Source organism: Rhincodon typus, chromosome 16 (assembly GCF_021869965.1).
Source record: "Rhincodon typus isolate 14 chromosome 16, sRhiTyp1.1, whole genome shotgun sequence".
Lineage (NCBI taxonomy): Eukaryota > Metazoa > Chordata > Chondrichthyes > Orectolobiformes > Rhincodontidae > Rhincodon > Rhincodon typus.
In genome coordinates, this window is record NC_063347.1 from 58,071,005 (window position 1) to 58,095,060 (window position 24,056).

Consider the following 24,056-nt stretch of genomic DNA (forward strand, 5'->3'; position numbering starts at 1 on the left):
TTTTCTTCACAGATGCTGCCAGACCTGCTGAGCTTTTCCAGCAACTTCTGTTTTTGTTCCTGATTTACAGCATCCACAGTTCTTTTGGCTTTTATTTAGCAAAAATCATTTTTGCTTGTTTTAAGAGGATGTTGGTCAGAGGATAAATATTAATAAAGCTCTGCTTCTGAACAATGCCAACCAACTGGGAAAAAGGTGAAATATTGACGGAAATTTTATCCAGTTTGAAATTCTATTTTGGAATAAATAGTCCCTCATGATTGAATCCTGGAATTGAGTAGCTCAGAGGCTGTCCCATTGTGCCTGTGGAAAATTCTCTACAGAACCATCGAATTGTTTTGGGTCAGAAAGAGGACTTTCAGCCATCATCTTTGCTCTGATTCTTCAAATCTAGTGTCAGTCTCCTGTCTTTCCCCCATATCCCTGGACCCTATTTCTATCCAAATTGCCATCCACTCACTGCCCTCTTAAATGGCTCAGTTCAATTTGCCTCCATCACATTTCCAAGCATTCCCTGTTTCTTGTGTGAAAAATAAATTCTGCATATCACCTCGTAACATTTACACATCGCATTTAATGCCCTCTTGTCCTTGTTTCTTTTACAGTCATGAACAGCTTCTTGTTGTCATGGGTGAATTTAGCTGTCATACCTTTCGCAGAATCCCTGCAGTGTAGAACCATCGAGTCCACATTGACTTTCTGAAGACCATCCCACCCAGACCTAGCCCATCCCTGTAACCCCACTAATCTGTGCATCCCTGGATACTACAGGGAAATTTAGCACAGCCAATCCACCTAACCTGCACATGTTTGGACTGTGGGAGGAAACCCATACAGACACAGGGAGAATGTGCAAACTCCACACAGATAGTTGCCCGAGGCTAGATTCAAACCCAGGTCGCTGGTGCTGTGAGGTAGCAGTGCTAACCACTGAGCCACAGAGATTGTCCAAAGATAAGAGTTGGGGGATAACATTGTGAACTTCATTATATAAGCTTCAGAAAGAACTTTAGTTACCAAAATTACAAAAATTGGTCCATTCCTTCAAATCATTTGTAGAAATTGTAAAAGGTTGGGACTGCAGCACCTTTCGTACCATCCTGCCAGCGTAAAAAGGCCCATTTATTCCTACATTGCTTCCTGATAGCCAGCCAATCTTCTATCCATGTCAATCTGTTATCTCATACACCACTAACACGTATTTTTTGCAGTCACATTCAGTGCTGGCTATCAGATACTTGATCCTGTTTCCTATTTCTCTCTCCTTTTTCCCTTGGGTCCCCTTGCCCCCTGACGATGCTCTGTGAGAGAAATCCGCTCCATTCCCCTTCACTTTTCCCATTCAGCCCTTTATTTCTGTGCTGGCTCTTTGAAAGAACTACCCGCAGACCCATTGCATGTACACTTTCAGTTCTCCTCTGTTGACGTCTCCATTTCTTTTTTACAGACATCTGTGGATCTTGTGCTTTCTGACTGTCTATTCACCTTAGCCTGGCCCACTACATGGGTTGTCCATGTTCAAACAGATCCCAACGGCAACAAACTCTCCTTTTGGTCCACTGAAATTCACCACCCAGTCATTATCAATTCACCAAGGAATGGAATTAGTTTTTCCAAATGATCAAAACTCCTAGTTATTTTAAACCTCGTCACCACCTCTCCTCCCAATCTCTGCCCCAGGGTGAAAAGAGTTGGAGGCACTGCAGCTGGTGAGCGCTTGTTGCTTTATTAATTCTGGATTTATAATGATATCAAATCCCGGAGCTCACCCACGGTGTTTCAAATTCCCTGCAGCTGTCAGAGATTTCATAATTATAGAAATTAACGGAGAGATGAAACATCACAGAGATTAACAAATCTTTATGTACATATTTTACAATCTCTGAATATCACCAGGAACTTTTTTTTGTTGATTAAAAAGAAAACGAATTACGATATAAAAATTGGATTTAAATGATCAGTTACCCATTTCACCAGAGGTTTGAAGATTTTCATTTCAGAAGAAGCCCCAGTGAAATTCACAGGGGTTCGTCATTACCTTTACAGACTGTCAGACTCAAAGGCTCTCGTCAATAGCAAGGGTTTTGTATTTCAGCTGTGCTACTGATGGTCACTGATGCACTCCAGCGATGCTCACCACCATTTACCATTCTTCCTTCGGATGTAGCCATCGTTTGTTGCCTATTCCTAATGGCCCTTGCACTGTGCAGGTTCTGACAGCAGTTAGGAGTGATGGGATCTGGAGTCATAAGTGGATAGGACCAAAAAAGGAAGCAGGGTTTACCTTTCTTAACAGACAATAGTGAACCAGAAGGGTTTTTACAATCGATTAGAGTTTCATTCCCACAGGGGTTGTTTCTTTTTTTCTTTAATCTTTCATGGAATGTGGGCATCATTGGCAAGACCAGCTTGGGTGCCATCTCTAACTGTTCTTGAACTTAATGGCTTGCAAAGGCTATTTCAGAGGGTGGTTAAGAGTCAACCACTTTGCCATGGGTTCGGAGTAGCAGGTGGACCCAACTGTGCGGGGACAGCAGATCTCCTTCCTACTCATTTGGAAAAACCAGTAGAAATTGCAAGTGACACAAACTAACCCATTTTATAGACTTCAAAATGGAGCTCCGTTACACTCATTTCTAAACCTTAACTGTATTTTTTTTATCTTCCAGGCAGTGAATCTATTGGGTTTTTATAAACAGGGCACTGAGTACAGGAGTTGGGATGTCATCTTGCAGATGTATGAGACATTGGTAAGGAAGCCACATTTGCGTGCAATTCTGGTTTCCTTGCCATAGGAAGGATGTTATGAAACTGGAAAGGATGCAAAAATGATTTACAAGGATGTTACCGTGACTTGAGGGTTTGAGTTATTAGAATAGGTTAGGACTTTTTTCCCTGGAGTGTAGAAGGTTGAGGGGTGACCTTCTAGAGGTTTATAAAATCCTGAGGGGCTTAGATAAGGTAAAAGGGTCTTTTTTTTTCCATGCGTAGGGGAGTCTATAACTAGAGGTCATAGATTTAAGGTGACAGGGGGAAGATTTAAAAGGGACCTGAGGGGCAACGTTTTCACACAGAGGATGGTGTGCATATAGAACAGGCTTCCAAAGGAAGTGGTCGAGACAGGTACAATTACAACATTTAAAAGACATTTGGACAGGTACATAGATAGGAAAGGTTCAGAGGGATATGGGCCAAATGCAGGAAAAAGGGACTAGTTCAGTTTAGGAAACCTGTATGGCATGGACAAGTTGATCCAAAGGGTGTGCTTCCATGCTGTATGACTCTATGATAATTTCATGGTCATCATTACTGAGAAGTGATTTTTTTTCCCCAATTAATTGCATTTAATGCCTACCAGTAGCCATAAAGGATTCAAACCCATGTCCCCAGATTATTAGCCTCTGGACTATTAATCTCATGACATTACCTCTGTGCCATCTCTTCTGGACTACCTGGGTGAACAGGCAAATGTGTACTCAATGTGCCATGTCCCGTACCTAACAATCCTGGGTGGATTGGAGAGATTCCAATTTGACCCAAGTTTGAATTGAACCAAGATGGGAAACATCCCCAAGAGTTTGGGGGTGGCACAGTGGCTCAGTGGTTAGCACTGCTACCTCACAGCACCAGGGACCCAGGTTCAGTTCCACCCTAGGGCAACTGTCTGTATGGAACAAAGAACAAAGAACAAAGAAAAATTGCAGCACAGGAACAGGCCCTTCGGTCCTCCAAGCCTGCACCGATCCAGATCCTCTATCTAAACCTGTCACCTATTTTCCAAGGATCTGTATCCCTCTGCTCCCTGCCCATTCATGTATCTGTCTAGATACATCTTAAATGACACTATCATGCCCACCTCTGCTGGCAACACATTCCAGGCACCCACCAGCCTCTGTGTAAAGAACTTTCCACACATATCTCCCTTAAACTTTTCCCCTCTCACCTTGAAATCGTGACCCATAGTAATTGAGTCCCCCACTCTGGGAAAAAGCTTCTTGCTATCCACCCTGTCTATCCCTCTCATGATTTTGTAGACCTCAATCAGGTCGCCCCTCAACCTCCGTCTTTCTAATGTAAATAATCCTAATCTACTCAACCTCTCTTCATAGCTAGCGCCCTCCATACCAGGCAACATCCTGGTGAACCTCCTCTGCACCCTCTCCAAAGCATCCACATCCTTTTGGTAATGTGGCGACCAGAACTGTACGCACTATTCCAAATTATGCAGTCGAACCAAAGTCCTATACAACTGTAACATGACCTGCCAACTCTTGTACTCAATACCCCGTCTGATGAATGAAAGCATGCCGTATGCCTTCTTGACCACTCTACCGACCTGCGTTGCCACCTTCAGGGTACAATGGACCTGAACACCCAGATCTCTCTCTGTGCATCAATTTTCCCCAGGGCTTTTCCATTTACCGTATAGTTCACTCTTGAATTGGATCTTCCAAAATGCATCACCTCGCAAGATTAGGGGGTTATAGGGGAATGGGTCTGGGTGGGATGCTCTGAGGGTCGGTGTGAACTTGTTGGGCCGAAGGGCCTGTTTCCACACTGTAGGGATTCTATGGCATCCCACCCAGACCCATTCCCCTATAACCCACCTAATCTACACATCCCTCAACACTACAGGCAATTTTCCATGGCCAATCCACCTAGCCTGCATATCTTTGGACTGTGGGAGGAAACCGGAGCACCCAGAGGAAACCCAGGCAGACACAGGGAGAATGTGCACACTCCACACAGACAGTCACCCGAGGGTGGAATCGAACCTGGGTCCCTGGTGCTGTGAGGCAGCACTGTAAGGATTCTATGATATTCTAGTTGGGCGATTCACATCAATAGCATCATTTCACATCAGAAAATCCTCGTCCCAGGTTGTGACCGAGTGGGTGGGACTGGCATATACCAATATTACATGCTGTTACTGAAGGGTATGATGCAGACTGTGCCAGCTGGAAGCCATCATCCATCTCTACCACGTGTGTGTCATATATATACAAGGCTGGCATTGGACCAATGCCAGCTGCATGTGAGATCCATGCTTATAGCGACAAGAGTCTTCACAGAGCCTGGAATGAAAAGTTCAACTCTCTAAACTGAACAACCTCCAATTTTTTTTTATTTGCATTAAAAAAAAACCTGTTTGTTGCATTTCCTTTCATACAGAAATATATTAACAATATCTCCCACTGGGGACCAAAAGATTTAAGTCTGTCACATTGTGCTATAACAAGCGATTAAGAAAAATTCATAGAAAAATAATATCAAGGGCATACAGCATAAACCATTCATTATTACACATTTAAAAATACATGTTTGTGGATGCATCAGTCCAAAAGCCATCAACACGTACTGTTGCCCCAAATAGAACATCAGGGTATATTTTAAAGCCTATTTTTTTAAATAGTTTCCATCAATAATTTTTCAAATTATTGGCAATTAACGTAGAGAGATTTCATTCCCCCCACCTCCCAACCTCTGACAATAGGTTGGATTTTGAACAATATCTTACAATTAAATATGGCACATTGCAATCAAGCAGTGATGGGAATCAGAAGACATTTTGACTTGAGAGATTCTGACATTGTGGAGACTGATGGGGCCGGTGGGACAAAATGGCTGCCCTTCACTGTTAGACTAATATGGACTAAGGTGATCAATGAACAAAAAAACAACAGGCTTTTCAATCATTTCTTCTCCCTCCTCACTGAAACATTACAGGCTGCTGACATTCCGTGTGCGTGAGTTACGGGACGGGAAGCGGGCCATTCCACTACGGAGGCCTTCGCAACCAAGCCCACTTCCTTTATCCAGCCACAGAGTGACCAGGAATTGCTTTCCCCGGCACATTTCGTATGTCCAGAGGGCACTGAGGCCAATTATAGAAACAATGCGGAGGGGAGGGAGCTGGATAGAGGATTGATGACAATTTAGGGGGAGAGGATGGATAGCTGAGGGATGGATAGATGGATGTTTGAGGTTTTGGGTTGGATGGATGGATGGATACCAAAGTTTGGGGGAGAGGGGGGAGACGGATGGCCATATTGGAGGACGGAACAGATATTTGAGGTGACAACGGTCAAGGGTGAGGGGGGGTTTGAAGTCAATTCAGAACACAATTATCAAATTCCTAACATTAACGCAAGGGTGGTTACAATCATCTTTAGTGGGCCTGGTGTTGTGGCTTAGCCAATCCCCTCCCCACCTACTGAGCATGTGTAGCTGTTCGGGGAGGGATAAGAGCAGTGTAGTGACTGACACTGGGTTCCTATGGAAACTGTGCCCTGGCAGGAGTTAGTGTCTTTGGGAGAGGAAGGGAAGAAATCAGGAATTCAGCGAATGTGCCTGTACTTGGAACCTGTCACCTCCACCCTCCAATGCCATGACCGAGGCCTTCACTAACACAGTGGTGGATGGGATGAGTTTGAGATAATTTTAGCAACGAATGGTTTTCAATTTGCTACTGAAGTGCAATTTCTTTCTCTTGTTAAAACACTTGACATCCTAGGACAAAAATGATGCATAACTTACACGTAAAAACGCACACAAATACGCGCACGCGCACACACACAAAGCTCAATACCACCAGCCTCACAGTGCAAGGCCTGACCATCTGAGTTACTGTAATTGTCCTTCATCATCACTCAGCGACAGAAGGGAGCTCTCCGTTCAGATTGTCTCTCTCACTCTCCCACTCCCCCTTCCCCCCCTCAACTCGTGGATCCTTCCCACCAACCCTCAGCAGGGAATGTCAGGCTCATCGGCTTCAGGATTTTGACCACAGGCTGAGTTCCAGGTCAGAATGATGGAGAGGATTCCAACCCACCCACCCCCACCCCCACCTCCCTCCACCCACGACCAACAACCCTCCCCTCCAACCACCTCACCCCCAGAATCAAACATGGCAGGTGACATCTGGTGCTAGATAGCAGCATGTCCTGCTGGAGCTTTGCCACCTTTGAGCTCAGGAATGTCAGTTTCCTTGTTGACGTGAGCAACAGGAAGGGTGCGGTGAGACATCAGATCGGGTTGGGGGAAGTGCGATGGGTGAGAGGCTGGGACGGCAGATAGTTGGGTATGGCCAGTTGGAGTGTACCAGCCTTGACACCAACACATCCTGGTACGACAGCCATCCACATGGGTGGCATGTTTGGATCACAAGCTCATATCCTTAAAATTTGATGTCCACAGGATAAAATACCCATCAGAATGCCCCTTTTGAAATCATAGAATCCCTACAGTGTGGAAACAGGCCATTCGGCCCAACAAGTCTCTACCACCCCTCCGAAGAGCATCCCACCCAGACCCATTCCCCTACCCCTGCATTTCCCATGTCTAACCCACCTAACCTAAACATCCCTGGGCACTATAGCATGGCCCATCCACCTTGCCTGCACATCTTTGGACTGGGGGAGGAAACCGGAGCACCCGGAGGAAACCCTTGAGATACGGGGAGAATGTGCAAACTCCACACAGGCAGTTGCCTTAGGGTGGAATCAAACCCGGGGTCCTTGGCACTGTGAGGCAGCAGTGCTAACCACTGAGCCATCCTGCCGCCCTAATGTTCCTCTAGTTTCCTTTTTGTCTGGGTTAGTGGTACAATAAAATCACCCAATTCTACCTTGACATCATCAATGCCCTGTTTTAATTAAAACCAACCCCGTCTAGTCCCGTGTTTACTTTCCTCCGTGTTCCAGATGGCCTTCTGAATCCACCCGACCTGAGAAAGTGACCGGAAATCTTTGGTGGAGGGAATGAGGCCTACCCCTTCACCAGAAAGCCTCAAATCTTCGGCTGACATCCTTAGATATTTGAAACAAGACATTTTTATCGTTGGGCGTTTCTGAGGAAAAGGTAATTTGAAAGGTCGGGGGTGGGTGGGGAGTTGGGGAATACATTTTGGGATTATTGCACTTAAATAAATATAAACCCCTCCTGCTGTTATGCGATAGGGTAGCTACAGGGGATAGGCTGGCATCTCTGGCTACACGCATTCTCGTGGTTTTCATTCTGCCAACTCCCCTGAGGAGCCAAACAACCTTTAAGACCCAGTAATGTAGAGATAACAAACATTTCCTTTAGAAATCCTCTCCAGTTGTTCCCCCGATTTTGTCCAGAATCCTTCACTCCTGGCGTTTCCGGGCAAGTGCCGGAACATTGGCGATCAATCCTCCGGAGGAGAGAGCGGTGAGTCGATGGACAGGCCATTCAACCCCTCCTTTCATTCAGCCGCGACTGGTGACTTCATTTTGCTGCCGTCCAATTGGAAAAAAGGGGGTGGGTGGGGTTAGCACCATTGGAAAGAACCTGGCAGCGCTGGGTGGGTAGTTGTGGTGGACCAAAGGGTAGGGGTGGGGAGGGGGGAGGGAAGAGAGAGGGAAGGGGCGGTGTGACGTCTCTACCTCTCCTGCTCACAGTGACCTGGTGTTCTTTCTGCTCTCCCTGTACCCCGCCCGCTGCAAGAGGCGGTGACCATTCCGCGAGCCCTCGCAGTCCTCGGACCTGGTGCGGGTGGTCAGTGCCAGAGGGTTCCGGCTGACCAGCAAGTCCAGCCTGTCCCCCGACTCGGAGATAAGGGGCACCATCAGGCAGCAGTCAAAGTCCCTCGTCCTGACTTGATTAACCTGCCGGCAGAAGAACATTCACAACTCAGTAATTAGGCCATTCCCCACCCATAAAAAGGGGAGGCCGAGTGGTATTATCGCCCGACTATTAATCCAGAGACCCGGGAAAAGTTCTGGTAGACCCAGGTTCAAATCCTGCCGAGGCAGATGGTTAGAATTTGACTTCAATAAAAATCTGGAATTGGGACTCTAATGATAACCACGAATCCATCGTTGGGGGAGAAAACCCGTCTGGTTCACCAATGTCCTTTAGGGAAGGAAGCTGCCATTCTTACCTGGTCTGGCCTCCATGTGACTCCAGACCCTCAGCAATGTGGTTGACTCTGAACAGCGCTCTGGGCAATAAATGCTGGATGCCCACATCCCGCGAATGAATAAATTAAAAAAAAGAGTCAAGATGGTCTTTGACAAAAACTTTAATCAGTGCCTTATGAGTGAAGGGCAGGAGGTCAGATTCAATAATGGGGGTGAAGGCTCATGGCTCAGAAAGAGGCCACTATTGGTGGTCACTGCAATTTTTTGTAAGGGGAGTGCAACCAGTTCCTTTGCAACAAAAACAAAGTTGCTGGAAAAGCTCAGCAGGTCTGGCAGCATCTATGGAGGAGAAAACAGAGTTAACGTTTCGGGTCCGGTGACCCTTCCTCAGAACCTCAGTTCCTTTGCAAGTTCCTATCCGATGCCCCTTTGGAAATTGCTACTGAGTCTGCTTCCACCGCCTATACATTCCTGATTACAACCCAATCCAACCCAAAAAAAACAACCCTACACTGCACCCCAATCTATTGTCAATTGTCTTAGGTTTCCCAAGCCTCCTGCCAATTTTTCATTCATTTATTCATTCATAGGATGTTGGCATTGCTGGACGGGTCAGGATTTAGCATCCAATTCATAACTGCCCAGCTGCACTGTTAAAAATCAACAACGTTGCTGTGGGTCTGCAATCACAAGTAGGCCAGACCGGGTAAGGATGGCAGATTCCGTTCCCTAAAGGACATGAGTGAACTAGATAGTTTCTTTTTTAAAAACAGAATTTAAATTTCAGCTTCCGCACTGGTGGGATTTGAAATCATGGCCCCACGTAAGGTTCGGGATTAATAGTCAAATGAGGTTACCGCTATGGCCCCGCCACTTGTGGTAAATTGCAACAATTAATCCTTATCTTATCTAGGCTCCCAATATTTGGAGCACTTCTAGTATATTCCTCCTGAAACCCGTGTGAATTAAAATAGTCATTCAGTGATGCGAATAGAGGAATTAAGTGCCAAAATAGGCCATTAAGACCCTTTGAGCTAGCTCGTGCTAGATCTTGACAACCTGATACTATTTTCCCACATTGCCCCTCATATCCCTTGCTACTTTTAATATCTAGAAATATTTACTGCGAACTTGGGACAATTCTTCCACACTTGGTACTATAAGACATAAAACGTAGGCAATTCAGTCCTTTGGACCTGCTCTACTATTCAATGAGATCATAACTGATGCTGTAATCCTTAGCTCCAATTTCCCGACCTTTCCCCATAACCCTTGATTCCCTTGCTTGTTAAAAATCCATCTCTGCATTGTATATACTTAATGAACCAACCCAAACAGCTCACTGTGGGAAAGAATCCCACAGATTCAGCACCTTCAGAGAAGAAATTCCTCCTCATTTCTGTCTTAGATGTGCTGGACCTCACTCTGAGATTATGGACATAGACTGTCCCAGAAGGGGAAGCTACCTCTCTGTATCTACCCTGTCATGTGCCCTAAGAATCTTGTATGTTTCAACAAGGTTACTATACCATAACTTTTACCTTATCACCACTCAAGCCTGTGACAGCTCCGAAGATAATCCTACTGCTCTCCCCACAGTATTGCGCCTCTCCCCTCTTTAAACTATGGCTTATCACTCCCTGAAAAATAAATATTTTCTTGCACTATCTTAGGCAGTAAGCTCTAGTTGTTGGTCTCAATCTCTGGCCACTTGATCCCATCACAAACTCCAGCCTGCACTGCACTAGCTCCCCAAGCTCTCCCACAAAGCAAAGTTGGCCTCCAAATGATGGAACGTTATGACTTCGACATATACACTTGCGTTTTTGTTCACTGTCGCTGGGTCAAGAACCCACCAGGCAGTTACCCAGTACCATCGTGGGATTTCTTTCAGCGTACAGACCCCAGCAGTTCAAGAAGGGAGCCCACCATCACCGTCTCAAGGCTAACTTGGCATGAACAATAAATACTGGCCTCTCGCTCACATCCTCAGAACAAACCGCAGGCAGCCAAGGGAACTCAGCACTGGCATTTCTTACACTTACTATTTCTTACAGGCACCCTAAGGAGGGTGAGCGTTCGCAGGCTGTTGTACTATGATGGCTTCTAGGTGTGCTCAGTTTCCAGCTCTGGTCACTGGGCCATTATTGTGCTCCGCCCTAAGGTCAGATCTCCTTTGGTTCCAAGCCGTGGTTGTTTGGGTCACACTCCTGCTTCTGCATCAGCGAGAGTATAGGGAGTCCTACAGAAGCCAGTCAGTACTGAAGGACTGACAATAGGGGCTGTTAAGCTAGGGGTTCCCAAACTGTGGAGTCACGACCACCACCCCCCTCCACCGCCCCCCGGCCCCACCAAAACCTTCAGCACTGCAAGATCCCATGCAGCATCGGCTGCTGTGAAGTTGATTTAAAATGTTACAGACCTCTCTCATCTACTCCCCATTTTCTTCCCTCCCCAAACCAACCTCCACACCAAGGAGACACAACATCTCTGGGATCTCGACAGGTTGCACAGACTCAATCGGCATTTCCCGAGCGCAGAAGATTAAGGTGTTTGAGGTGCTTAAGACGATTAAAGAATTTGAGATATTTCCTCTGGTGGAGATGTTCAGAGCAGGGGGTTCATCGCCTTAAAGTTACAGCCAGGTCACTTTGGGGGCAATGTTAGGAAGGACTGTCTTACACAGATGTAACTTCTAGGTTAGAACCCCTACAGTGCAGAAAGAGGCCATTTGGCCCATCAAGTCTGCACTGACCCTCCAACCCAGCCCCACCCCATCCCCATTGCTCCACATTTTCCATGACCAATCCACCTAAGCTGCATATCTTCAGACTGGGAGAGGGACACTGATGGAAACCCACGCAGACACGGGGAGAATGTGCGAATTTCAAGTAGAGAGTCCCCCAAGGGTGGAACTGAACCCAGGTGCCTGGTACTGTGAGGTAGCAGTGCTAACCACTGAGCCACAGAGCACTCTCTCTGAAAAAGTTGTTGAAGCCAAAAGTCTACAGAAAATGTTAATCCTGAGATCGATAGATCTTTGTTAAGCGAGGCTATGGAACAAAAGGGGGTGAACGGGTTAAAATACAGATGGTAGAACAGGCTTGATGGGCCAATTGACTTAATCCAGCACCCTCCAGCTCTGGGACATCCTGAGGTAGTGAAAGGCGCCATGCAAATGCATACCTTTTCTTCTTACCTGCAGTATCCGGTCATAGGGCTGAAGGCCACTGCCATCAGCAGGGCCATTGGGTCGTATCAAGTTGACATAAACCCCTTTCTCTAACAGGCCATCGGAGATACTGAAGCCAAAGTCTTCATTCTCGGAGCCCTTGTGGATGGTGATCTGAGAGAATAATATTGCTCATTAAAGAAACCAAATATTTTAAGAGTAGCATGCCTAATTCATCATGATATTTTCCTGCTATCCAACGATGCAAAAATCATTACTCTGGTGCACAAGATCAAATTGAGGTTGTGAGGAAGGGTCACTGAACCCGAAACATTAACTCTGATTTCTCTCCACAGATGCTGCCAGACCTGCTGAGCTTTTCCAGCAATTTGCGTTTTTGTTTCTGACTTCCAGCATTGACCGTTCTTTTGGTTTTTATGAAATTGCACAGTAAGGGATAGGTCAAGAAGACGTAGCTTCAGCTGGAGTTTAGGACTGATATCAGGAGTTGTCTCCTCACACTGAGAGATGTTAACACCTGGAATTGATACCGACACCTGGGTGGCATGGGCAAGATGGGCCGAAGGACCTGTTTCCAATGCTGTAGACATCTATGATTCTATTACCTGGAACTGCCCTTAATAACTAGATTGATGTGAACAGTTGGATTAACCTCAACTCCCAGAGTCAACCCTGACACCTGAACTCGACCTTGTCACCAGAGTTGACATCGACACTTGCAGACAATCTCGACACCTGGAGTGTACCACAAAAGCTGCAACAAACCTCCCTTCTACAGTCAATCTCCAGATCTGGAGTCTGATCCCTGAGCTGAAACCAAGGGGTGAAACCTCCCAGAATTATTTTCCAGGCAGCTCGATGCAACAATGGATTGGGTGAGGGCCTGTTCTGGGTGGATGACCTTCCACCTTGTGCCGCCTCACGCTAACACTACACCGTGTTATCTGCCTGCAGCTTGTTAGCTCAAAGCGCGTTTTGCAGTCAAATAAGAATGTCACATGATGAGGTAAATCTACAACACAATCTCTTTTGTTAAATTACATTCTGTAGTAAGCTGGGGCTTGAGGGAGGAGTGTATTCATAAAGGGACACCTCCTGGGAAGATAGTTGAGGAGGATAACCTCACAACCTTTAAAAAAAGTTTATGAAATAATGCGAGGTATGGGTGGAGTAAATGGTAGCTGTCTTCCCCCTAGGATGGGGGACTCTTCAAGACTACTAGGCAGCAGATTTTTTATGGTGAGAGGAGAAATGTTTTAAAAAAAGACACGAGGGGCAAATTTTTTTACACAAGAGGTAGGTTCACGTGTGGAATGAACTTCCTGAGGAAGTGGTGGATGTGGGTACAATTACCACGTTTAAAAGACATTTGGATATGCACATGAATAGGGAAGGTTTGGAGGGATATGGGCCAGGAGCAGGCAGGCGGGGCTGGTTTAATCTAGGATTATGTTCGGCATGGATTGGTTGGACCAAAGGGTCTGTTTCCATGCTGTATGACTCTCTGACTCTGACTAGAAGCACATGCTTTCTATGTAAGTTTTAACACAGCCTTCAAACGATCCTATGTCAAATGTGTCCTCATACAAAAACCATCCAGTGCTGCTCACCTGAAAGTATACACTCTCAGCCAAAATACTGCAGCACACACACATGTAAATACACACTCGTATCTGCTTATTCACACCCAGTCTCCTTCACACGCAAGAGTGCGAGTGGCAACAGAGTGCAAATGCTGGTCTTTTCCCCAGGGTAGGAGAGTTTAAAACTAAAGGGCATCGGTTTAAGGTGAGAGGAGAAAGATTTAAAAGGGACCTGAGGGGCAACTTTTTCACACAGAGGATATGCATATATGGAAGGAGCTACCAGACGAAGTGGTGGATGCAGGTACAATCACAACATTTAAAAGACATTTGAACAGGTGATAGATAGGAAAGGTTTAGAGTGATATGGGCCAAACGGTTTAGAAAACCTGGTGGGCATGAACAAGTTGGGCTGAAGGATCTGTCTGTAAACACACACACAAACATGTATACATGCACAGGCGCAAACACACACACACACACACACACACACACACACACATCCACCCAGCTGATGCAAGGCCATGTCACCGATTTGGATCAGCCGCTCAGGTACTCATTCTCTTGAGAACTTCAGCACCACCCAAGATAAAGGAACCTGCTTGATTATCATTCCACCCACCACCCTAATTCTTCACTCTTCCTCACCCACCAAACCACAATAGCAACTGTGTGTACCATCTAAAAGATGCAATGCAGCAAGTCACCAAGGCTCCATTGACAGCTCCTTTTAAATTCATCATCTCTACCAGCTAGAAGCAGATGCATGGGAACACCACTGCCTGCAAATGTGCCCCTTAAAGCTACACACCATCCTGCCTCAGTGTCACTGGATTAAAATACTACAATTCCGTTCCTAAAAGCCCTGTGGGTATCCCTTCACCCCCTAGGTTTCAGTGCTTCAAGAAGGCAGCTCACTCACTGCCTTCTCACAGGCAATCAGGGATAGGTGAAAAATGCTAATATTGCATTCCCTTGAATGAACAGAGGAACAAAATGCCTACTCAAAAATGTACAAACACATACAAAAATATATCAGTGACAGATATAGTAACAATCAGAGCTCTCTATCTTCAGGGGCTTGTGTTTCTGTCAGTATCACCAGCCCAGTTGCAAACAAACGTTACCATTTCTCTTCCTGGGTATGTGTGTCCATTGATGAAGGCACTGAGAAGGGTACGCTTGACTTTGTAAGTTCCCTCCTCATATTGCCCGTTACAATTTACACACAACTTGACAAAGTTGTTCAGGGTTGGTGCGCGCTGTTTTGGGGTTAAGGGATCTTCGCTGGATGGAGTCCGGGGCTTTGCTCTGTACTCACATCATGATCCTTGGTAGAAGGTTTCTCACTGACACCTCACACTCTCTGTCTCTGGCCTGAGTCACCCTGCTCAAAGCCAGCTGCGGAAACTCACCGTGTGCAATTCAGCAGGACTGGTTGGCATAATTTCTTCTTTAATCTTCTTCAGTTCCAATCTTTTATCCTTCCCCAGCGTAGGAACCACCAGGCACTCATTCTGTTGCTCACTACCCTCCAGTGGGCCCTCTTCCTGCAGCTTCCCCAATACTGAGTGGTTCACAGCTTGTGATGGATGGCCTTCAATCCCCAAAGACAGTTCACTTCCAGACATTATAGAAGCCTGTGGAGAGGCAGCATGGATACAGGTTTACAGCACATGTGCGACAACATAGGTAACACGAGATGAGCAGGAGGCCATTCAGCCCAAATCCACTCCAAATCCATTAATCATCAATGAAATCACCTCTTACTTTTCAAGAATTGTATCAGTAATCTTTCAGAAGGAAGAATGCAGGTCTTCACTCCTGTTTGTGTGGATAAAGTGTGTCCTGATTTCAATTCTGAAGGGACCCTATTAAGTTTGTGATGATGTGGATACCAACAGCAGTTGTTCATTGCAATAACTGAATAACCTCCCTGGAGCACATGAGAGCCACTGGGCAGGTGGGAGCGCATCTCCCTGAATGCGAAGAGGACTTCCCTTTCAACACTTGCCCCTGGAATTCTACACTGACTGAAAAATAGGGGAGGTTTTTTTTAAAAGAAATGACGGCAACGTGATCCAGTCAGAGGACGTTTAGCACTGACGGTGGTGCATTCAGTTCATCTCCCAGTGATTCTCATACACAAACGCCTCAGGCCTTCAGTGGTACACTCAGTAAACAAGCACAAGTATGTATCATGCATTATTTATTGAGTTCAACTCTGGCTGGTCAAATCACATCTAACCGCAGCAGTGTGGAGCCGGGGAGGCTAAATGGATGCTGGTAGTTGTATCAGCACACTGCGTAAACTATGTACTACGGTCTTTTATACTGACATGCGTAATGAGGGAAATGAAGGGGCTGTTGCCAGTGTTCCTCAATGAGTACATGACTCACAGATCATTCAGTCTTTGGATCGATCCACTGCAAACATCCCGTGGAACTGATTACTGTATATAATTGTTTGCAGGCTGCATTTGTAAGGGTAATTAAATCCTCAGAGTAATTACGCCAGAGTTTTAGATGGAAGCTGTAGCCCCACCACCCTCGACCCCAACACCTCCCCTCAACCACTCCAGCTGAGAGGTCAGAGGTCAGCTCATCTCTGCATGGCTGGGTTGCCCTGTCACCACTTAAACAGCCAACAGGCCACCATCTGGTTCAGGGCAAATGTTCTGCTCTCGTCTAGGAGGGCGGCCTGCCTCAGAGAGCTGCTTTGCCAATCAAAAGGCTGGCAGTTCTCTGGTGCCAACAGTGCCACTGGCAGGTAGTCCCAGACACGACGTTGCTGGAGAGCTGGAGATTCACTAGCTGATTGGCAGGACCTGCCAGGGATTTGAAGGGCAGCGGAGCGGGTACAGGCAGGAACATTCACTGGGGCGGAATTACAGCAAGGGGCTTTTGTTACAGGACACTGCCCACCACTCCGGTCAACCAAAAGCTTGCTAGTGGCCTCACCATGTGGCGCTGACACCTGCTGGTGGAAGGAGGCTCTGCAGTGGCTATGTGTGAAATAGGGTGGGCTGCCCACACTCACCCACACTCTTGGTAAAATGCCTGTCTAGGCAGTAAGGTGACATTGCTGTTACATTTGATTTTTACCTCCCCACGCACCTACAGCCCTCTCCCAGTGGCACCATGAACTACACCTTCCATGCCCTCTACATTTATATATCTTTAAAAGAACTGTGCACCACACAGCCCATTAAGAGACAGCCATCAATCTGGATTTATCGCAGGTACCAAGGCTAGTCAGAATGGATTTTAAATGCAATATCTGAATGCTAAATGCAAGACCTGAAGGAGAGTCATGTTGGTGCCAAACGTTAACGCTGTTTTTTCTCTCTCTCCGCCCGGAAGACCTGCGGAGTTTTTTGGGCATTCTCTGTTTTTATTTCAGATTTCCAGCATTTACAGTATTTTGCTTATATGCCAATCGAGATTACCTGCTTGCTATTGAAACCCAGGGGCTCTACGATCATAGCCTAGCTACCCAAACCAGTGTTAGGTGATAACATAGTGGTAAATCACTAGGCTAGTATTCCTGAGCCCCAGGCTAATATTCTGGGAACATGAGTTCAAATTCCCACCGTGGTGGAATTTAAATTTGATTAATAAATCTGGAATCCCAGTCATGATGATCATGAGATCACAGTCAATTGGTATAGAATCCCATCTGGTTCACTTGTGCCCTTCAGGAAAGGAAATCTGCCTTGCTTACCTGGTCTGTCCTGTTTGTTCACAGCAATGTCAAGGACACAACTGCCCCTGAAAGGGCCAAGCAAGGCACTCAGTTTGAGGGTGATTAGGAACGGGTAACAGATTGGTCTTACCAGCATGTTTTTTTATGTGTCCATTTCTTTTTTGAAAAGGCCTTGGGCAATAAGGCTATCTCAAAGACTAACTTCAAGACACGGCAAAAAAGGGAGAAAATGCTGTTGCTAATTTGATGCTGAAAAGGATAGTGAACTCGATAAGTTACACAGGATGTACAGTGCAAAAATAGGCCACACGGCTCAATTGGCCAATGGTCTACATTAGCCTCCTTCCTTTCTATTTCAGATTACATGCCAATACCTTTCTCCCACCTGGACATATCCATTTTCCCCTTAAAGGCATCAATGCTATTTACCCACATTGGTGCAGCCAGTTCCATATTATCACCATTCTCCAAGGAAATAATTTTCTCTTGTATTTATTGATGACCATCTTTTAAATTGACCCTTAACTTTGTCCTCCTTCATAGGCAGGCGAGATCCAAAGCGCCTAAGGATGTCCTATACAGCTACCCTGTGAAAACATTTCCCAATTTTGTAGATCTCTCATCCAGTTAGCTCCCAGCACCCCAACCACACCCCCACTCCCCCACCACCCCCCTGCCCCTACAGAAGAGCCCTAAGGTGTTCCAGTTCTCTCTTGATGGGTAAATCAACTCCTGCGAACTGGATTTCTGTCTCCCAATGGAGAATGAGGTCAAGGAAAGTTATAAATAAAAGTTAGGACTTTTGACTGCGTGTCCTAACTGGCAGTGCCTTCCTGACCCTGCGCTATTTTCATGGGCCTGTTTCACAGATTGGGAAGGCCATGAGAGTGAAGCCAGCATGCGCTCCTTCTTTCTGAAGAAGGGTCCAGACCTGAAACATCAGCTTTCCTGCTCCTCTGATGCTGCCTGGCCTGCTGTGTTCCTCCAGCTCCACACCTTGTTATCTCAGATTCTCCAGCACTGGCAGTTCCTACTGTCTCTGCACTCCTTCTTAAGTTTTTTTTGAAAAAAGCCAGACAATTTGATTGAAGCTTCAAAATGAACCAGGGGGAAAGGTAGAGGCAGTGAATATCTTCCTGCAGTGCAGGGGGGCTGGAGAGCAAATAGTATTCACCTACAGTTAAGGCAAAATTAAGAACAGTGGGTTTAAAAACCAGGCACAGAACAGAATCCCAATGTACAGTCTCACACACCATGGACTAGTGATATTGGCAACTGGATACTTAGGTTACAGCGTCATCTACAGGTAACAGAGAGTCCGTGCAGCTTCTACACAGCCACAACCATTGAGAGGCTGGGATAACTAATATATAGAATAACAGAGTTAAGAGTGACTAACAGGCTGGAATCTAAACAACAGGCTCAGATGGTTTCTACTTGGAATAATGTAGAACAGGAGAGAGATACAGGCTGGAATCTGATTGAGAGGTTCTGACGGTTTCTATATCGAATATCTGAGACACAGGAGTGAGTTACAGGCTGGAATGCAATTCAGCGGTTCATTGCTTAATTGATAATGTACCCTTTACACCCATCATTGAAGGTAAAAGAACTTTCCCACAGTTCCCTTCCTCTGTCCAACATCCCCCTGACCTGGTGCTCAAACTCCACCTTCACCAAACTTCTCAGACATCAGAGTCCCTTCCCATTACATTTGATCATCAGGCACCATTTCCGCCACCTCCAGCGAGATGCCACCACCAGACACATATTCCCCCTCCCTTCCCTTGTCCGCCTTCCGCAGGGACCGTTCCCTCCGGGTCACCCTGGCCCACACTTCCTTCACCCCCAACACCTCCCCACGGCCCTACGGCACTTTCCCCTGTCACCGGCGAAGGTGCAACACCTGCCCATTTACCTCCTCCCTCCCCAGTATCCAAGGGCCCAAACATACCTTCCAGGTGAAGCAACACTTCACCTGCACTTCCAAGAATCTAGTCTACTGCATTCGTTGCTCACAATGTGGTCTCCTCTACATTGGGGAAACGAAGCATAGACTTGGCGACCGCTTCGCAGAACATCGACGTTCTGCTTGCAAAAAAGACCCTGAACTACCTGTTGCTTGCCACTTCAATGCACTACCCTGCTCCCCGGCCAACATCTCTGTCTCCTGCTTGCTGCAGTGTTCCAACAAAGCCCAACGCAAGCTGGAGGAACAGCACCTCATTTTCCGCTTGGGGACCCTACAACCCTCCGGACTCAATATTGAGTTCAATAATTTTAGGGCCTAAACTCTCCCATGTCCCAGGCCCCCACCCCACACACCAGACCTTGTTACCACATAGCCTGCCATTACACACCCCCTGTTGTTAGTCACTAACAGTCCCCATTAACAACTATTCACCCTCCCAGCCTGATCGTTAGCAACTCCTTTGTCTGTCCAACTGTCTTTCTCTCTCTTTGGGCTCTATTCTATCGTTTACTCCCTACCCCACCCACCTCCCTATTTTCTGCATATAAACTGACGTTTTCCCAGCCACCATCAGTTCTGAGGAAGGGTCATCAGACCCGAAACATTAGCTCTGTTGTTTCCTTCACAGCAACTTTGTTTTCGTCCCTTCCCATTACATATCTGGCTTGGTGTAGCCACAGTTTCCCTGAAACAATTCTCAGTTGTTCACCCTCCAAAATAGTTAGTCACTGAGTTGGTTTGTCTACTTCAAGCAATCTCTTTCTTTCCATAGCTGAATTGGCTTTCTGTTCCAGGGTCATCACAGAGAACAAAGCCAATTCAGAGGTCCTATTAACCTGCAGGGAAAGGACGGTCCCTTCAACCTTCTCGCCCCAACCATTCCTTCCTCCATTCTGATCTCCCATTTCGCGTCCAACAGCAAAGGTAAGCTTTCTCATCTCCAAAAGTGAATTGTCCCATTTGGTCTTGAGTGAAGTTTAACTTGGATAAGTGTGAGGTTTTCCACTTTGGTGGGGAAAAAATAGAAAGGCAACTTATTGTCTAAATAGAAAGGAAACACTGCAGTACTCGGTGCAGAGCGTTTGCACTGGAGGCAGTGGTGAGGAAGCTCACTTGACTGATTCCAGAGCTGAGGGGGTTTGTCTTGTGAACAGAGATTGAGCAGTTTTGGCCTGTGCTCACTGGAGTTCAGAAGAATGAGAGATCTAATTGGGGTGGATAAGATGCTGAAGGGGATTGATGAAATAGGCATGGAGAGGATTTTTCTCCTTGTGGGGCAAGCTAGAATGAGGGATCATAGTTTGAAGCTAAAGGGTAGCAGATTTAAAATGGAGATGAGGAGAAATTACTTCTCTTAAAGGGTCATAGATCAGTGGCGTTTACTTCCCCAGAGAATAGTGGATGCCACAACGTTGGGTAACTTTAAGGAGGAGATATAGATTTTAATGAGGAATGGGATGAAGTGTTGCAGGGAGCGGGCAGGAAAGCAGGGTTGAGGCTGAGATAAGATCAGCCAAGAAGGTATTAAATGGTACAGCAGGCCTACCTCCTGCTCCCAGTTCTTATATTTGAACACCATCTGTTCCAAAAACTGCCAAATTCTGGCCTTGTGCTTTATCCATCCTGTCTGAACCCTAAACTCTGTATCTATGGCAACCTCAAGGCTAAATGTATCAGACTTCTCTTTGATGTTCAGATACCTGGTCGCTCCTGGCACAAACTCTATCTTACCCAGAGCCCCACAGCCTGTGTTCCACCTTGGACTATGTGGTGAGATGCAACTAAACAATAAGCATCTTTACAGCAGTGAATATCAAATTGTAATTCCCATCTGTCAGCCTTAGCTCAGCAGGTTTCGGGAGGTAGTGGAAATAGAAGGTTGTGGGTTCTCACAGGACGAGCCCCTGTAATCCAGGCCAACGCCACGTTCTGAAAAGTATGCCAACATCTCTATCAGGTGTTAATATTTTCCGTATGTTCACAGTGAGGAACAAGGGCTAAATGCGATTAAGGTGCAAATTTCCTCTGGTGTTGTTAAATGGTGGAGCCAGTTTGAAGGGGGTTAGTGCCTCAATTCTGTTGCTGTTGAGGGAGGACATTCTTGCTGAGAAAGGTAGTCGGGGTTCTCCCTCATATACTGGCCTATATTTACCGCTGAAACAGATTATCTGGCACTTAATCCTTTATCCATTGGAGCCAGCTGAACACACATTGGCTGCTACACTTCGAAAGTACTTCGTTGGCTGTGAATTGTTTGTTTCGGGATGGCCAGAGGTTAGGAAAGGAGCTAAAGCAATGCAGCTCTTCCCCAGCAGTGGGAAGGTGAGTCACATTTGACATCACACTGGAGTAAAGCAGTAGGATGGCACGGGGAGACGCAGTTCAGTGGGGAGTTTGGATACGGGTGCATTGTTTTCATCCCTGTTTTGCCAGGTCCTTGCCCCAGTACCTGAGAGCCTCGCTTCGCATTCTTTCTGCTGCCCTTGCTATGCCCCTGCCCTCCTGCACTGGCAGCTGTCTCACACTGGCACTGGGTGTGTGCAATAAGGATTGTTGACCATTAACCGCACCCACCCCCCGCGCCACAGCCCCGCCCCCAAACACAGGTGGCCAGCTGCACTGGATTTTATGGAACTGTGCCATAGTTGTGTGGGTTATCCCAGCTCTCAGGTTGCTCGGGGCAGAGACAGTTTTTGACTTGTGCACTCTCTGGTTCACTGCCACCACAATCTGACTACGCTCCCCTGTTTGCCACCCCCACCCATTCCTGCCCGCGAATGAATAAAGAAATAAAAAGATTTGAGCAATGGTCAACCGCCCCTCCCACGCCCCCTTCGCACAGTCTGGAAACTCCTGTCGATCACCCACTCACCCACCCAAAACAGTTAGGCCCCTCCCTCTCCACAGTCTGGACAACCCACACCCACTCACCACACAGTCCCCCAAGCCCAAAGTATTCCTCAATTTCCCAGGCCCCACCCCTGCCATAAGGGCCGATGTTACCTCCTGTCACCCCGGGTAACAAACTGAGTTTGCCCCACCTCCATCCCCAACCAAACAAAAAAACAGGGCATCCAGGAGAGGAAGGCCAAAGCCTCACCTAGTGGGCCATTGTGGCCCCAAAGCCTCACCTAGGGGCCCATGGAGGCCCCAAAGCCTCACCTAGGCCCATGGAGGCCCCAAAGCCTCACCTAGGGGCCATTGAGGCCCCAAAGCCTCACCTAGGCCCATGGAGGCCCCAAAGGCTCACCTAGGCTCATGGAGGCCCCAAAGCCTCACCTAGGCCCATGGAGGCCCCACAGCCTGACTGAGGCCCATTGAGGCCCCAAAGCCGCGCCTAGGCCTTCAACGCAAGGTCGCAACTTCACAGAAAATGGAATAACGGCAAGAGTGAAATTACCTCAATTTCTCTCAACAGCTCCGATTGTCCGCACGTTTCTAAGTCTTCCAGGGCCTGAGACCAAAGAGTGTCTTCCTGGTCCTGCTCGGGTCCATTGTGGTTGCTAAGGTATCTGTTTAACGTACGAACCAAAGTGTCAGTATCTTCAACTCTATGCCTCCAGCACCGTGGGGGGCAAAGGTCACGCTTCTCTTACTGTCTGAACTGAACCGAGAGAGGGGGGTGGGGGGGAGGCAACTGGGTGGGGTAGAAAGGGAGAGGTGGGGTGCAAAACTGTAACTCTGCCATTTGGACACTTGGAGAGAAGAACGAGCAAAGACAAGGAAAGGCAAAGAATTGGGGGAACACAGTTCTGACGGATTAGAATGCAGGCAAGGATACGACCTTTTGGCAAAAGAGAGAGAGCCGGTCAGGGAACAACCAAGGAAACCAAAGAATTCAGCTGAAATGAAACAAGATGTGATGATGAAACAGTCGGGTGATTAGGTTTAGCGATACACAGAAGAAGCGAAAGAGGAAGCATGGGGTCGGGGGGGAGCTGATGGTGGGGTAGGGTGGAGGTGGGGGGACAGCTGGGAGCCTCCCAGGCGGTTAGTTAAGAAGGCTGACAGGCAAAGAGCTCAGAGCTGAGACACAGACAACCTGGGAAGAGAAAGAGAACAAAGACAATGTAACAGACCACAAGATGAAGGGACGGAGAGACAATGAAGACAGTAAGAAACTGTGACTATCACAATCAGACACACAGGCACATGCATGTCTAGAGACCTGAGGGTGGCAGCTTCTCGAAAAGCTAGCTGTGTCTTTCTATCATCACCATCTACTGTCTAGCTTCAGAACACTGACGCTGGCCATGCAGGAAGGCTACCAAGCAATGGGGGAGGGTGATGAGTTGGGGAGGGGAGGTTTTGCTATTCACAATTATTCTGTTTAATATTCAGAGATACAGGCACACAGTTTTCCCCCTTTAAGCCATTAGACCTCAGGGTTTGCAATGATTCTTTTTAACCTTTCCATTCTATATGCTTTAGAACCATTTCGTTTCCCTCCTTTCTCCTTCCCTCCCTCCTCCCCCTTTCCCTCTTTCCCTTTCCCTCTCCCCCTTTCCTCTTCACTCCCACTCCACCCCTCCTGCTGCCCCCAACATCCATTGCCCCTTCCTTCTCTGTTCCCCATGCCCACCCTCCCTTGCCCCTCCCTCTGCTCCCCCCTTCCAACCTCCCTTTCCACACCCCTTCCCACTCCCTCTTCTCCCCCGATCTACCCTTCGCCCTCCCTGCTTCCCTCTCCTCACCCCTTCCCCCTCCCTCCCTCCCT

General features: G+C 47.1%; 1 protein-coding gene across 1 annotated transcript in view; it reads right to left on the reverse strand.

Annotated features, from left to right (window-relative positions):
* Positions 1–8,417: 8,417 nt before the first annotated feature.
* The window catches only part of grip2b (glutamate receptor interacting protein 2b), a 104,462-nt gene continuing 88,823 nt past the window's right edge, over positions 8,418–24,056 (reverse strand). The window contains exons 21-25 of the mRNA XM_048606247.1: positions 22,740–22,851; positions 15,242–15,301; positions 15,077–15,184; positions 12,085–12,231; positions 8,418–8,630 (exon numbers count right to left, since the gene is read on the reverse strand). Coding sequence (XP_048462204.1) covers positions 8,418–8,630; positions 12,085–12,231; positions 15,077–15,184; positions 15,242–15,301; positions 22,740–22,851 — 640 coding nt within the window. The remainder of the gene's footprint in view (positions 8,631–12,084; positions 12,232–15,076; positions 15,185–15,241; positions 15,302–22,739; positions 22,852–24,056) is intronic.